Below are 17,571 nucleotides of genomic sequence, written 5' to 3' on the forward strand. Positions count from 1 at the left end.
TGTACGGTAGTGTATATGCACAGAGGAGAAACCTACTGGAATTGTACGGTAGTGTATATGCACAGAGGAGAAACCTACAGGAGTTTTACGGTAGTGTATATGCACAGAGGAGAAACCTACTGGAAATGTACGATAGTGTACATGCACAGAGGAGAAACCTAGTGGAGCTTTACAGTAGTGTACATGCACAGAGGAGAAACCTACTGGAGTTTTACGGTAGTGTATATGCACAGAGGAGAAACCTACTGGAGTTTTACGGTAGTGTATATGCACAGAGGAGAAACCTACTGGAGTTTTACGGTAGTGTACATGCACAGAGGAGAAACCTACTGGAGTTTTACGGTAGTGTACATGCACAGAGGAGAAACCTACTGGAGTTTTACGGTAGTGTACATGCACAGAGGAGAAACCTACTGGAGTTTTACGGTAGTGTACATGCACAGAGGAGAAACCTACTGGAGTTGTACGGTAGTGTATATGCACAGAGGAGAAACCTACTGGAGTTTTACAGTAGTGCATGCGCACAGTAGGGGCAATCAATGGCGTCAAAGTCACCTGTTGGGACAGCGTGCATTCATGCAGACTTTTGGGACAGCATACGGTATAGAATCAAATTGCTCTCATTGTCATAACAAAGTAAATGTGGCACTCAGACATTAGGCTTCACTTCCAATTCCGTCATTCACTTTAAAAAGGCTTCTCAGCTCTAGCTCCGTAACTCTCCAGGGACACTGTCTGTCTCGGCTATCAGGAGGCCTCAAGAAGTGTGGTTGAGGCTGCCATGTCAAGTAGCCTGGGAGCATGTCGCTTCCTTCTGTTGTAATTAAGCTGCCATGTTTAACAGAGGCCCCCTCAGGGGGTAGGGCAGTTAGCTCCTATCCGTCTCTGATTAACTTTGGGAGTTGGGGAAATTAATTTTGAGAGTTTGGGGTAAGGCTAACAGTCAGTATGTGAGAGGCTAAATTCCGGCAAATGGGTTTAACAGTACTACAGAGAGGGTGGAAAAGGTGACAGTGAGAATACCTGCATTGCGTGCTATTTGTTAAACTAATAGAACATTACTTTGACATACAGTATGTACAGTCTTTAGGGCATGGAAATGAATAAGCTGACAAGTCTTGTTGTGCTCAGTCTTGTTGTGCTGTACCTGGCAACCAAACAACCTTTAGGGGCTTTAGTGACAAAGGTCCTTTGTATGAGGTTCTGGATTTATACCTGGGTTGGCTCCCACCAATGTGGGGTCTGTGGAGCCATCTTGGCTCTCCGGCCTCAGTGGAGCAGAAACCAACATGGCCGTCAGTTTCTCAGAGGTACTCTATAATTTCATACAAGCATGTGTACACAAACATGTTCCAAGTAAATTCACACACTTTTGATCAAATCCAAACCCACATGGAAGCTGCATCCTAATGTTTTTATGCTCTCGTACAAAGACTGGCATGCATATACAGGAGCACACGTACACACGCGTATCGACAGTACGCAAATCCACAGATGCACATTTACACATCCAGCCGCATTGCACAGTGGGAAATATGCATAGTGGTATGCAAAGTACAGAGGAAAGACGCTCAATACAAATGTGAATAGGGAGAGGGAGGAGGGTTGAGCCAAGGCCTCCCTTGGAGCACCTTGTTATTATCACCACCTAAATCACGCTGATCTCGGCGGTATAGATGCTAATCTGATTCAGCACTATCAGCCCGTCATTATGTGACAAACGGATTGTTCATGGAACATGAACCCGGAGGGAGCATAGTGGGTCAGACACGGCGTGCACGCACGCACGCACGCACGCACGCACGCACGCACGCACGCACGCACACACACACACACACACACACACACACACACACACACACACACACACACACACACACACAACCCTTCCACACACATATCCACAGTGCCACCCTTGTGGGGGATTGGCATCTGACACTCTGGTATAATTTAGTAGTCTGAGTCTCTAGTCTATTAACACTGGGACAGTCTGGCCCCTTGTGCAGACTGGGCCATGATAGTTTTACAGCTGTACTTAAAGGGAAACATCAGTGCTAGACACTATTTGGGGTGTTTTTCCAGTCTCCCTCCGTACCCTTACAAAAAAAGATTGCCGTTTTAAAACTGCTGTAAAAGTGCAGTGACTACAGTGGACTGTGGTATTTTGGATGCAGTAATTGTAGAATAACTGCAGTGTGGGCCTCCCGAGTGTCGCAGCAGTCTGAGGTACTGCATAGCAGTGCTAGAGGTAACACTTCAATCCCGGGCTGTGTCACAACTGGCCGCGATTGTGGAGGGTTTGGCCGGGTGGGCTTTACTTGGCTCATTGTGCTCTAGCGACTCCTTGTGGCAGGCCGGGCACCTGCAGGCTGACCTCAGTCATCAGTTGAACAGTGTTTCCTCTGACACATTGGTGCGGCTGGCTTCCGGGTTAAGCGGGCAAGCAGGTGTTAAGAAGTGTGGTTTGGCGGGTCATGTTTGGGAGGACACATGCCTCGGGGAAAATAATTGCGGGACCAGCAAGCTGCGGTGGCATCCTAGACCAGGAAGACCATGACTCAGGAAGAAACGGGTAAGCTGTTTAGCTAGCTCGCAAAATAAGCTCTCTTTTTACACAAGGCGGTGCTGTTTAGTACAGTACAATTTTGTTAAGCTGGCTATGTTTGCTATACCTAGTCTTAACGTTATAGCTAACTAGCCTAGCTAACCTCAGTCCATCTCCTCAGGAGCAAAACTGTTGAAATATTTAGATGATGATGATAAAGAGTGAAGGAATGACTTTGGCTTTATGACTCATATTAGTCTTGGAGTAACTATACCTGTGTGTTGTAGCTAGCTAACATGTGACTGTCAGATGTCTCATATTATACATCATGCTTCTACAGGAGGAACACAGACCCTACACAACGTTTTTTATCTTTATCTCCCAGACAATACTACTTGGATACAAAAAAGTTGATGACGCTCAATAGATGTGAAGGGTCCCATAACAACCTCCACTTATATCAACGTGACTGCGAACACATCACTGCACCACCCAAACACACCATATGCAAGTATTTCCTTTTTTGTTGTTGTTGAACTGTAGTGTTTATCATAGACGCTAGTAGTGTATTTTTACTCTACTCTATATGTCATACATTGCCATAACTGTTCCTGCATACTGCTGTGTAAACTCACCTTGGTCTCCAGAGGCAATAAAAGTTGTTCTGAACAAAAGCCATGTCTACTTAGTTGCTATATTGACAGACTAATCTACTGTTTTATTGAAACATGTTTACTTGCCAACAAATTAAAGTTGAAATGATACACCAACTCCCTGTATCATTTGTTTTAGCAGTAAGATTGTAGCTAGTTTATCAAAATGCAAAGGCATGAATGTCACAATGAAATGATCCAAAGGTTCAAGTCGACACTTTATTGGTTTCTTATGCAGCTGGAATCATTTGGTCACTTGTCAGTACACTTATACAACATATTATATAAAACACCATTAGAACTAGCCATATCTAAACCACAATGCTCTTCAGCTGGTGTGCTCTTCAGCTGGTGCACCTCCTTCTTCTGTTGGATAATGGCAGCTGGTTTAGCGGGCTTTGGTGCTGTGGTGATGTTGGCAGAGATGTTAGGTTTAGGGAGCTGTGACTCTGGTTCCTTGTCGACAACCGTCTGGTCCTTTCTGCACTCCACAACCAGGTGGACAAGCCTCTCCCTGAATGAAGAGGTGGGTTCTAGGCTTGTACACTTTCTTCACCCACCCCCACTGTTTTGACCTCTTGCAGAAGATTTGTTTGTACTGCGAGTCTCCTGAAAAGACAAAGACTGATCATCTGTAAACAAAGAAGGGTCCTGTGTACTGAGCCAGTTTGCACTGTTCTGTGAAGGAAGTAGTACACAGCGTTGTACGAGATCTTCAGTTTCTTGGCAATTTCTCACATGGAATAGCCTTCATTTCTCAGAACAAGAATAGACTGACGAGTGTCAGAAGAAAGTCTTTGTTTCTGGACATTTTGAGCCTGTAATCGAACCCACAAATGCTGATGCTCCAGATACTCAACTAGTCTCAAGAAGGCCAGTTTTATTGCTTCTTTAAATCAGAACAACAGTTTTCAGCTGTGCTAAGATAATTGCAAAAGGGTTTTCTAATGATCAATTAGCCCTTTAAAATGATAAACTTGGATTAGCTAACGTGCCATTAGACCACAGGAGTGATGGTTGTTGATAATGGGCCTCTGTACGCCTATGTAGACATTCCATTAAAAATCAGCCGTTTCCAGCTACAATGGTCATTTACAACATTAACAATGTCTACACTGTATTTCTGATCAATTTGATGTTATTTTAATGGACAAAAACAAGGACATTTCTAAGTGACTCCAAACTTTTGAACAGTAGTGTATGATAAGTTAATAACATATTAATGGACATATGTCGTGAAATCGAGCAGCGGTGACATTTCCCTTGAATGTTTTTCTCTGTAGCACAGATCGCCCACTGTAGAGGGATCCTTGCACACCAACCAACCAACCTCCTCGCTAGGCAGCTGGAGTAGGATGTCTGGCCCATCTGAGATTTGCTATGCACACTGAGCATTAGATGAAGATTGGGGGTGGGTCCGGGGGCGTTTGGTAAGGGTGTGTGTGGTGGGGATGATCTATCTTTACTGCTCCCCACGATAGAGTGATGAAGCAGAAAAAAGGAACAGTCCCATACCACAGCAGAATGTGCTCATGTGCACCTTATTTACAAACATGAATTTACGAACACAAGCAGACATGTTGACATGTATGTTAGATGCAAAACATACCGTATACTTAGTACTCACATTTGCTGTACACACACACAGACACAGACACAGACAAAGACAGACACACAGGGAGGTCCAGTATGATTTGACAGCACAGCAGCTGGCACCGGATGTATGCCCAAGCCCTTGAGCCTTGACCACTGCCAAGTTGGTTCATGACAACAACAACTCTGATCTCTAGATCTCACTCCAGACCAGTGTTCGATTTCTCAAGAACACACACGCGTTCCGCTACTGCCCTACAGTAGCTGGCCCCCTATTCCTCCTTGTTTCTGAATCATGGAAACTAATTCGTTGGACATGAACTGTAGGGATAGGGTACACTGTGTGAAAATTATATACAGTTCAATCAAGTCAATCATGTATGAGCGATAACATTGAATATACTCACCACATATTAGATTATCCACATGATTTGAACCTTAGTAGGATTCTGTTTATATCTCAGGTATGAGTTATGGAGCAATACAACACATCTATTCAACTGCCTATGTAGCAACTTATGTAAATGATGGACTTTTATTAATGACCAGACAATGTAGACTCTTTCATTTGATTGGAGTCATATTAAATTACAGAGCAAAGTGGGATTGGGAGTTGTCTGTGCACGAGCAAGGTTTTTGGTGTAGCCTACAAATAATCTTCATTGGAACTGAGTGTAGAAGACAGATGAGTTAGGCAGTTCATGCATGTAAATGAATCCAAATGAGCAATCAAATAGCTTTACCCTAGCAAGTCAAACAAGGTTGACAGAGACGAATGGGCAAGAACCACATACGATCAGTGGTGGAAAAAGTACCCAATTGTCATACTTGAGTAAATGTATACAGTCGTGGCCAAAAGTTTTGAGAATGACACAAATATTAATTTTCACAAAGTCTGCTACTTCAGTGTCTTTAGATATTTTTGTCAGATGTTACTATGGAATACTGAAGTATAATTACAAGCATTTCATAAGTGTCAAAGGCTTTTATTGACAATTACATGAAGTTGATGCAAAGAGTCAATATTTGCAGTGTTGACCCTTCTTTTTCAAGACCTCTACAATCCGCCCTGACATGCTGTCAATTAACCTCTGGGCCACATCATGATTGATGGCAGCCCATTCTTGCATAATCAATGCTTGGAGTTTGTCAGAATTTGCGGGTTTTTGTTTGTCCACCCGCCTCTTGAGGACTGACCACAAGTTCTCAATGGGATTAAACTTGACCATCAAGTTCTCTGGGGAGTTTCCTGGCCATGGACCCAAAATATCGATGTTTTCTTCCCCGAGCCACTTAGTTATCACTTTTGCCTTATGGCAAGGTGCTCCATCATGCTGGAAAAGGCATTGTTCGTCACCAAACTGTTCCTGGATAGTTGGGAGAAGTTGCTCTCGGAGGATGTGTTGGTACCATTCTTTATTCATGGCTGTGTTCTTAGGCAAAATTGTGAGTGAGCCCACTCCCTTGGCTGAGAAGCAACCCCACACATGAATGGTCTCAGGATGCTTTACTGTTGGCATGACACAGGAGTGATGGTAGTGCTCACCATGTCTTCTCCATACAAGCTTTTTTCCGGATGCCCTAAACAATCGGAAAGGGGATTCATCAGAGAATATGACTTTACCCCAGTTCTCAGCAGTCCAATCCCTGTACCTTTTGCAGAATATCAGTCTGTCCCTGATGTTTTTCCTGGAGAGAAATGGCTTCTTTGCTGCCCTTCTTGACACCAGACCATCCTCCAAAAGTCTTCGCCTCACTGTGCGTGCAGATGTACTCACACCTGCCTGCTGCCATTCCTGAGAAAGCTCTGTACTGGGGGTGCCCCGATCCCGCAGCTGAATCCACTTTAGTAGACGGTCCTGGCTCTTGCAGGACTTTCTTGGGTGCCCTGAAGCCTTCTTCACAACAATTGAACCGCTCTCCTTGAAGTTCTTGATGATCCGATAAATGGTTGATTTAGATGCAATCTTACTGGCAGCAATATCCTTGCGTGTGAAGCGCATTTTGTGCAAAGCAATGATGACGGCACGTGTTTCCTTGCAGGTAACCATATTTGACAGAGAAAGAACAATGATTCCAAGCACCACCTTCCTTTTGAAGCTTCCAGTCTGTTATTTGAACTAAATCAGCATGACAGAGTGATCTCCAGCCTTGTCCTCATCAACACTCACACCTGTGTTAACGAGAGAATCACTGACATGATGTCAGCTGGTCCTTTTGTGGCAGGGCTGAAATGCAGTGGAAATGTTTTTTGGGGATTCAGTTCATTTGCATGGCAAAGAGACTTTGCAATTAATTGCAATTCATCTGGTCACTCTTCATAACATTCTGGAGTATATGCAAATTGCCATCATACAATCTGAGGCAGCAGACTTTTTGAAAATTAATATTTGTGTCATTCTCAAAACTTTTGGCCACGACTGTAGATACCTTAATAGAAAGTTGCTCAAGTAAAAATAAAAGTCACCCAGTAAAATACTACTGAGTAAAAGTCTAAGTATTTGGTTATAAATATCCTTAAGTATCAAAAGTAAATGTAATTGCTAAAATATACTTAAGTGTCAAAAGTTAAAGTAGAAGTATAAATCATTTTAAATTCCTTATTTTAAGCAAAGCAGACAGCACCATTTTCTTGTTTTTAAAACGTATGGATAGCCAGGGGCACACTCCAACACTCAGACATAATTTACAAAAGATGCATTTGGGTTTAGTGAGTCGACCAGATCAGAGGCAGAAGGGATGACCATGTGTTTTCTTGATAAGTGCGTGAATTGGTCCATTTTCCTGTCCTAAGCATTCAAAATATAAAAAGTACATTTGGGTGCCAGGTGGAGTATGGAGTAAAAAGTACATTATTTTCTTAAGTAAAAGTTATCAAAACAATAAATAGTAAAGTAAAGTACAGATACCTGAAAAAAACTACTAAAGTAGTACTTTAAAGTATTTTTACTTAAGTACTTTACACCACTGCATATGATTTTCATTTGATCACCCTATTTAAGGAGAACTTTCCTGCAATGGAAACTTGTAGTGTATTTGAGTTTAAAAAGGCTTCTGAAGTTTGTAATTTCCACTATGAAATTTCAGACTTGATTTTCCCTTCGGAAAAATGTATCAATCCATACAAAAATGTCCAATAATTATAATCCACATAATAATTCACATTTTCCGTTGCTGCAGGAATATTTCATGCTGTAGCAAACTGGCTCAAAGTAAGATCCTACATCTGTAGTTTAGAGTATAGTCTAGTCTAGTTCCACGTACATAGTTCTGAGCTTCTGTCAAGGTATCTACCTCTCTCCAAAGCCTAATACACTTGTTGAGTTCGGAGAGGATTGGATAAAAGTAGGCTCAGCGATATTGTTACAACAAGCCCAAAAAATAACTAAAGAAAGAAAAAAGTTGTCCTCATGTGGTGAAATGACTCAGGTAATTATTATGAAGGCGATAGCCCCCACAATAGTATCTGCATTGGTTGACGCTCAGTGTTAATTTCAGATTTCCCTACCATCATATCTAAGCCAATATGACACAAATGTCTATGAAAATTTGAAAATAAAGTTGGAGTTACACAACACGTCTCTCGTCATGGTCCGTCCGGCCGTTACTGAGAACCACTATACCGGATTTTTGACTGTGTCATTAGCATTAGGGTCGTTAGACAAATTCTTTCCCAAACCTAGGTCAAATTCTAGACGTCGGATTAAAACGAGGCAACAGCGTCCATAAGATGACCATTAGACTTGGATCCATTTAGACTTAATGCGTTTGTAGGTGCAACAGTTTTTATAAACTGTATAATTTATCACTCTCACGTGCACATTTCCGTCCATTGAGAACCAAGTATGTGCTACCTTTTTGTAGCATTTCTGACAATGCTACAAATGCTATCTTTTCAGCCAAATCTCAGAGTTCTAAAACCTGACCAAAGCACTTGGGTTGCGCAACAACAGTGCTAGTAGCTAACTACCAGTCAGATAAGAGGCAAGCTACATACAAAGGAAGCTAGCTATAGTATAAGTCATATGTGGAAACTGTTGGCCTTGACGCTTGACACTTGTGTCTAATAAGCACAAATAAGATAGCGAGCATACTCGGCTGCTATTACCAACTAATCAGACCTGGCGCAAGGATAAAGTGACGAAGGGGGCAGTTGAAATCGGAGAGGGGGCACAATTTTGACAAGTTTCTTGTTTTGGAATTATATTGAATTCTGCTTATATCACACTATACCACAATTAACATAAAGTTCTAATGCTGAGACTCCGAGATCACTGAGTACTTTTGAAGTGACCGTCCGGTTGGTGCAAAATCTGTAGCCTATCTCCACTGTATCAGCACAATGGACAGCACCTTACACTAAAGCAAGTCAGTTTTGGTAATGAATATAGGCTACAAGAATGATAGGCTGTTTGTAATAGGTGAATTACTCTATGTGAATGCGGCCGTACACAGATGTCAACGGCAAAATATTGCAAACTAAATGCTGAAAGTAGTAGCCCAGTTTTTCATGCATGCAGACAAAAATACTGAATAGCAATTTGGCTTAGAATATCGACACAAGCTCAAATGCGAACAAATGAATGCAAACAGAACAAAACAGAGGTGTCAAGTAGTAGGCCTAGTAAACAAAATATCAGATCAATAAAGACATAATCAAAAAAAAAAAAAATTATACCTTTATTTAACTAGGCCAATGACGGCCTAGGAACAGTGTCAATGACGGCCTAGGAACAGTGGGTTAACTGCCTTGTTCAGGGGCAGAGCAACAGATTTTTACCATGTCAGCTCAGGGATTCAATCTGGCAACCTTTCGGTTACAAGTCCAAGGCTCTAACCACTAGGTGACCTACATGTAAGCTAGTTACATTAACAGTAAACCAACTAAGTATATCCAAACAACCACAGCATAGCCTACAGCCTACTACAGTGAGATACAGCTGTCTTGCCAAATCATGAGTTCCACAACACGTTGTTATGTGTCACAATCTACTTCTGTAAGGAGAAGTCGACCCACGTAATCATTTAAAAGCAATGCCAGCCTAGCATCAACATGTTTCCAATACAACCAAGACAACCAATAGGCTACCAAAACAAACATAATAGAATGTATCTACAGTAAGTGTAAATGTAATGATGAAACATACCGAGCTATTGTGACATCTACTCCAGCTCCTCCCCTCCGGCGTTCAACATCGCTGGTTTGCTAACCACCTGTCCTGACATTCATCATTACGCACACCTGGCATTCATCATCACGTGCACCTGCGCTTCATCATTAGGCACACCTGGACTCCATCACTTCACTGATTACCTCCCCTATACTGTATATGTCACTCCCTTAGTTCCATTCCCCAGGCAGTATTGACTATGTGTTTCATGCCTATATGCTACTCGTGGTTGGTATATTGGGCTATGGTCGGTTTATTATTAAACTCACCACCTGCACTTGCTTTCTGACTCCCAGCTTATACGTTACAGAATTCCGCCTCAACAAATGGAAGCAGCAGGTAATCAGGCCCCAGACGGTTGATGAACAGGGATACCTACTTCGTCAATACCACAACCAGCTGGCGCAACTGGGAAAGGCTATGGAAGAGGTTCTTCGCAGTCTTCAACGTCTCAAACATGCCCAAGAGGCATTGCCTTGATCTAGCGGAGGATACTCTGCCACCAGTCGACCGAGTGAGCCAGCACACCCGTCTACTCAGCAGTCCACCCAGGTCAGCGTTGCCCGTCTGTCCCTCCCGGATAAATATGATGCAACCCCATCTAAATGCTGTGGCTTCCTAATCCAGTGGTACCTCTATTTTGTGCACCAGATGGGCGCTCCCACCACTGAGGTCCAAGGTTGCCACGGTTATTTCTTTGCTGACTGGGCGGGGTTGGAGTGGGCTACGGCCGTCTGGGAGTGAGGGGGAGCTGGATTTGAATGGGGTTCATGGCTCTGATCAGAGGTATCTTCGATCATCCACTGGAGGGCAGAGAGGGGGATTAGGACCTATTCCAACTATGGCAGGATGACCAGACCTCTGCCGAGTACACGCTCATCTTCCGGACTGTAGCAGCATCCAGCGGCTGGAATGAGCCGGCACACCGTACACTATTCAGAAGAAGACTGCGCGAGGAGGTCCAGACAGAACTGGCATGTCGAGATGACAACCTCTCCTTGGACGCACTCATTGAGATGGCCATCCATCTGGATAACCTACTTTGGGAGCATTGGTACCCTCATCGCTTCTCTCCCTCCCTCGGTGACCAATCGGTACCAGAGCATGAGCCCATGGAGGTAAGGGTCACACTCCTCCCCGCGGCTGAACGACGTAGACGGAAACAGCTGGGGCTCTGTCCCTATTGTGATCAAGGAGGACTTCAGCAGTGTCCGGTACGCCCTATCTCGGGATCCACGAGCGCAGCGGGGCGGTCACGTGATCTTCCACCCCCTGGGGCAGGTGTGAGTATCCCATCCTCATATTTTTCTGCCAGACCCTTTTTTTAGTGTCGATCACACTAGCTGGCTGTCCCTCAGGTACTGTTTCTACAGCGCTAGTGGATTCTGGTGCCGCTGCGAACTTTATTGACCAGACCCTTGCCTGCTCTCTTAATACCACCTTATACCCACTCTCGTCTACGTTTCTGGTCCAAGCCCTTGATAATAAACCAGTATAATCCGGAACCATCACACACATCACCACACCACTCACCCTCACCATGGAGTCCATTCATCAGGAGAATATTCCCTTCCTCATCACGAGTGCACCAGATCCAACGCCATAACCCCACCATCTCATGGTTGAGGATGAAAGTATGGACTGGTCACCCAAATGCTGGGGGACCTGCTTTCACGTTCCAACTTGCGTCGTATCCCCTGTGGTCTGGGACATAGATGTGGACATTCGCCAGGCTCTGGAGAGGGAACCCGTTACCCACTACCTGTCCTCCTGAACGCATCTAAGTTCCCACAGGGATAAGGGAGCGGCTGTTGACCTGTGCACACAGTTGTTGTCACTGGACATCCTGGGATCACCCGTTCTATTCAATCTCTCTCTGAGAATTATTGATGGCCCACCTTGGCACAGGATGTTATTTATTACATCAACTGTTCTGTGTGTTCTTAAACTAAGTCCCCCCCGGCACGCTCCAGCAGGGAAGCTCCTCCCCCTTCCCGTGCCTCAGCATCCCTGGTCTCATCTGTCCATTGACTTTGTTACCGATCTCCCCTCTGACAGTTTCACCACCATTCTGGTGGTTGTGGACAGATTTTCAAAATCATTCTGGTTCATTCCTCTCTCTGGTCTCCCCACAGCTCTCCAGGTTGCTGAGACACTATTCCAGCAGGTCTTCTGGGACTATGGCCTTCCGGAGGACATTTTTTCAGAACGTGGCCCCCAATGCACGTCGCGGATCTGGAAATCCTTTATGGGAAAACTAGGGTCACGGTCAGCCTCACATCCGGGTACCGGCCTAAGTCCAACGGGCAGGTGGAGAGGACCAACCAGGAGCTGGGGAGGTTCCTAAGGAGTCACTGCCAAGACTGGAAAGGTGAGTGGGCCTTGTTTCTTCCCTGGGCGGAATACGACCAGAACTCACTTCGACACTCCTCCACCAGGCTGACTCCCTTCCAGCGTGTCCTGGGATATCAGCCGGCCCTGGCTCCATGGACTCTGAGCCAGACCGAGGCCCCTACAGTGGATGAGTGGTTCCGCAGTTCTGGTGCGCAGGCTCCAGCGTGTCGTCCGCCGTCAGAAGGATCAGGCGGACCGCCACCACAGTGAGGCCCCAGTGTTCCGTCCTGGTGATCGCGTATGGCTCCCACACAGGAACCTCCCGCTCCGCCTGCCCTGCCGGAAGCTGAGCCCCCAGTTTGTGGGGCCCTTCAAGGTCCTCCACAGGGTCAACGAGGTAACCTATCGTCTCACAGTCCTGCTCCCTCCCTCCGGCGCTCGATGTCACCGATCTACTAACCAACGGTCTTGGCTTCATTATTACGCACACCTGTTCCCCCATCATTACGCAAACCTGGTTGTCATTCCCTCCTTGATTACTCCCCCTTTATTTAGCCCTCAGTTGTCTTCAGTCACTAGGTGTTATTGTTTTCTCTCAGGTTCTGTACGCTCCTCATGTTTGTTCATCTGTATCGGTTCTTTATTAAACTCACCTTCTGCACCTGTTTCCTGACTTCCGGTGTGTATGTAATACCTTCCTCACAATATCACCATGTTCAGATATCGATTCTGTACAGTAAGTTATCTGCAATCTAGTCAACAGTCTAGATTGCTTTCAATTACAGGAGTAGACGTTGATTTTGACCGAGTAAAATGAGCCATGAGACTGACATGAATTAACATCATAGTATGCATATCAGTGTCATCTGGCAGCTGCAATTGCACATTGATTGACACGTGCACAAACAAACTACTGTGCTATCTCACTAATGTAATTTCTATAGAAGTGTTTCACGTGACATTATAGAGAAGGTTTCTAAGGGCACATAGTCAGGTAGCTCTCTTCTCTTTCACCATCTATTTGTTTCTATATCTATGATGCAACTCTACAGGGCAAACAAGTGGATATGGACCAATGAGATAAAGATAGATGTGCGAGACTAAAAACAAGAATGCATTTAATGGTATACCATGGCACTGATACCCCTGAGCAACGTATCAAATGTAGTTGAGCCATTGTTGCCCAATTGGTTTTTGGCTGTCAACATGACCACGAGTTGTTTAGCCTATAATATGGCTTTGCAGACCGAGGACAAATAGGCCCAGTGAAGGGAGTCACAGGCACATCAAGTTATGGAGTCGAGGAATTCCCAACTTGCGATCGGTTCTGTTGAGGAATTGTCATCGAGTACAAGGAAATATTTGTGTTAGGAAGTGAATGGATGGGTGTTCTGTTTAATATTACTACAGTGAAAGCCGTCTTTTAAAATGTGGCTTGCCTAACGTTTTAATACTACTGTAGATCAAACAAACAACTGAAGTTATAAAAGTGAAATTGTACAACTAATTGGGATTGGGGGATTCATGAATATCTTTGACCTACAAACTTGAAGAAAATAAAAAAAACTTGTGTCACAGGCTCACAGACCAGGTGGGGTAATATTTGTTTAATGCTTAACTTTTATACCTGATCCACTGCAAATATGGTTTAGAACTTCCTCTTTAATATACTCAATACTACTGTAAACCAGATAATAAAGAACTTCCTCTTTAATGAACTCAATACTACTGTAAACCAGATAATAAAGAACTTCCTCTTTATCCATCTCCAACTGACCATACAATGAACTCAATACTACTGTAAACCAGATAATAAAGAACTTATTCTTTGTCCTTCCACAGTCACATTATGTACCCTGCTCTTTGATAAGCCTGTCCTGGGGATGTGCACATTTTCAATACGATCAGTGTTCTTTGTTTCTTTTGTATTTTTGCTTGTTTCTGCATGGGAGTGTGTAAAATTGCATGCGTGCCCTCACAGGCTCCATATTCTGGGCCCTGTGTGTGTCATCAGCAATCAGACTCACCAGCACTGCATTGAAGTGCTCCTCTAACTCCTCCTCGGCAGGCATGGGGAGCCTGGGGCCTGCCGCCTGTTTCTGGGGGGCCCCTGAGCCTGGGGGGGCCGACACCATCTTCACCTCCTTCCCCGGTGGCACATCCATGCTCCCAGCGGCATTGCCCATGATTATCTATCCCAGATGCTCAGACCCAGGTACTCCACAGCTACTTCCACACAGTCACAAACACCAGTAAACCCGCAGGAGTCCAGTCTGACTTCACAGTTAAGACAGCACTGGAACTCAAATGTTGTGGTGAACCAAACGTATTCTTCCACTACTTCTCCCGTTGAGATGAGGCTCTATGTGGCAACCATTGACTATTTGCTTAACCCCAGCGGAGCAGGCCAGCCCAAAGTATCATCTTCTCCAATGTTCCTGCTCCTTCATCCTCTCAGACAGGGGAAGTGGTGATGCAAAATTACTCAAAAGCAAACAACGAAAAAGTGTCAGACCTGCAAGCGAGGTCCCTGTGCGGCATGAACAACCCTCAAGAGATTGAGAGATGGAGAGAGAGAAATAGGGAGGCGACGGGAGAGTATGAGTGTGACACGGAGAAGACTCACATTCAAAAGGTCGAGCTCCTGGGTCGAGAGGTGCAAAGACTCCTACTATGCAGAGAGTAGCCTAGTTCCTTAGTGACAGCAGTAGCTGGCCAAGAGAGCTGGGGGTCTTAAAGATAGGAGGTGGGGGCCACTCTCTTCTGACTGGTGTCCACACACGATGCTGGGGTTAACCGGTCTCCTGGCAGCCATATCGGAGGAGGAGAGAAGAGGACGAGGAGGCATAGGTCCATAGCCAACTTCTCTATCATCTGAAACAGGGACAGACAGAGAGGGGAGGCAACATCCCCATATGCAGCTCTCCAGAGAGAAGGAAGGAGTGGAGAGTGATGGTGTTTCCTGGGTCCTAGTGCCTTTCTGTTCAGGTACAGTCAACTTCTCAAAACCAGACTACCCACTGGGCACACACTGGTTGAGTAAACGTTGCTTCCACGTCATTTCAATGAAATGACGTTGAATCAACGTTGAATGGACGTCTGTGCCCAGTGGGTAGTGTGTTTTATGACAAAGACGGAGGGAAGGAGGCCAGAAGGAGGAAGAGATGGAGAGAAACCATCCTTCAATTGGATGACAAACAGTTCTTCAATGCAGATGTCTAACGGTGGATGCTACAAGTCCATCATTGATTGTTTAACATTACCAAACGGTTACAGTCCTGTATAAACTTCTATTAAATTGCATATGACATCTTTTGTTTACGTGCGAGCTGAATAACATAGCAATAAGGGAATGTTCTGTCGCAGTAATAAATTGAAGCCTGCCTTGCCAGAGGTAGAGTGGGGGTGCGGCATAACTTCTACAGCTTGTTGAACCATATCTAACGTGGATCAAAGCCTTATTCAAACTAGCTCGTTACATCATTGGAAATCTCATAATGCCCAAAGTCTACAAAAACAACCCCACGTTGAGAGGTGAACTAAAGCATGCTGCAAAACAGGATCAGGGGTTTAATCAGACTCAAAAGTTCTATAGCAGTGACATAACTGTACTAGGCACTGCTCAGAGTAGGGCATAGGGCAGCTGATAATCCAGCGAATGGTGTTTTCCTGAAAGGTGCATTACCTGGAAGCAAGGCTTTAATAAGTAATGAGGGTTATGTTGATACCTGTAGGCCTTACCATACCGGGTCAGCACAGGAGATCTACATAAAACCAAGGCTATATAATGTAGTATTACACCCTAGTACCTAAGGAAACAATGATATTATGAATAGTAAATTATAGAAGAATTTTGGGCAAGAGGATGAATTATAAAAAATCATTCCTTGTCAAGAGTTTTCAGACTGACATTAAAGTGCAAAACAGCCCGTGTTTTGTTACTTACTTATAAACAATACAACAATGTCTGGCTAATACCAATAAGCAATGGTGGTGTTATTAGCCTTTGATGGGTTGCGCTTGTAAATGAAAAGGGCCATAAAAAAAAATCCTTTAGCATTCACACCGTAAGGGTGCCACCTACTGGTATTGACAAGACACTACATTGTAATAGGATACATCGTCACATGATCAAACCAACCATAGAATGGGTCATGTCAAAGAAAAGAGTGTTCTAATTGCACTCGTACTCTCTAAACATTTTCAAGTAGATATTTTAAACCGTTTACATCACGCTGCTACTTAACGGTCCTATATTTTCTTGCAATTACACTGACATCTGGGTCTGAAAATGTGACTGAGTTTCTGTTTTTACTGTAAATGTGTAGTTATCTGTATGATTTGAACCTCAATACGAGGATGCAAAGGGGGGGAGGGGGGGGGGGGGAGAATTAGGAACATTGGGAAGAGTAGGAAGGGTGCGTGAGTGGGAGGGTAGGTCACATGCTGAAGAAAAAAAATATGTGTAGATACTCTTTTTTCTCTCTTTCTTTCTCTTTTTCTCTCTTCTCTCAGAGGACCTGAGCCCTAGGACCATGCCTCAGGACTACCTGGCCTGATGACTCCTTGCTGTCCCCAGTCCACCTGGTCATATTGCTGCTCCAGTCGGCTGTTTTGGACTCTCTCTACCGCACCTGCTGTTTCTAACTCTGAATGATCGGCTATGAAAAAACAACTGACATTTACTCCTGAGATGCTGCCCTGTTGCACCCACTACAACCACTGTGATTATTATTATCTGACCCTGCTGGTCATCTATGAACGTTTGAACATATTGGCCATGTTCTGTTATAATCTCCACCCGGCACAGCCAGAAGAGGACTGGACACCCCTCAGAGCCTGGTTCCTCTCTAGGTTTTTTCCTAGGTTCTGGCCTTTCTAGGGAGTTTTTCCTAGCCACCGTGCTTTTACATCTGCATTGCTTGCTATTTGGCGTTTTAGGCTGGGTTTCTGTATAGCACTTTGTGACATCGGCTGACGTAAAAAGGTCTTTATAAATCAATTTGATTGAATGCTCTTCTGTAAATTATTTTCCTGTTTTTATTACATTTTTTGTTCGTTTTTTGTCAAATCGACAGAAGACAAATTATAGAAGTTAGTATTTATTTATAAACTCAGCAAACAGGACCCTGTCTTTGAAAGATAATTCGTAAAAATCCAAATAACTTCACAGATCTTCATTGTAAAGGATTTAAACACTGTTTCCCATGCTTGTTCAATGAACCATAAACAATGAGTGAACATGCACCTGTGTTAAAACACTAACAGCTTACAG

At 44.2% G+C, this 17,571-nt stretch overlaps 1 protein-coding gene across 1 annotated transcript in view; it reads right to left on the reverse strand.

Moving 5' to 3' along the window:
- The window catches only part of LOC129829209 (formin-like protein 1), a 65,809-nt gene extending 50,601 nt beyond the window's left edge, over nucleotides 1–15,208 (reverse strand). The window contains exon 1 of the mRNA XM_055890866.1: nucleotides 14,324–15,208. Coding sequence (XP_055746841.1) covers nucleotides 14,324–14,482 — 159 coding nt within the window. The 5' untranslated portion in view covers nucleotides 14,483–15,208. The remainder of the gene's footprint in view (nucleotides 1–14,323) is intronic.
- Nucleotides 15,209–17,571: the final 2,363 nt, after the last annotated feature.

Source organism: Salvelinus fontinalis, chromosome 30 (assembly GCF_029448725.1).
Source record: "Salvelinus fontinalis isolate EN_2023a chromosome 30, ASM2944872v1, whole genome shotgun sequence".
Lineage (NCBI taxonomy): Eukaryota > Metazoa > Chordata > Actinopteri > Salmoniformes > Salmonidae > Salvelinus > Salvelinus fontinalis.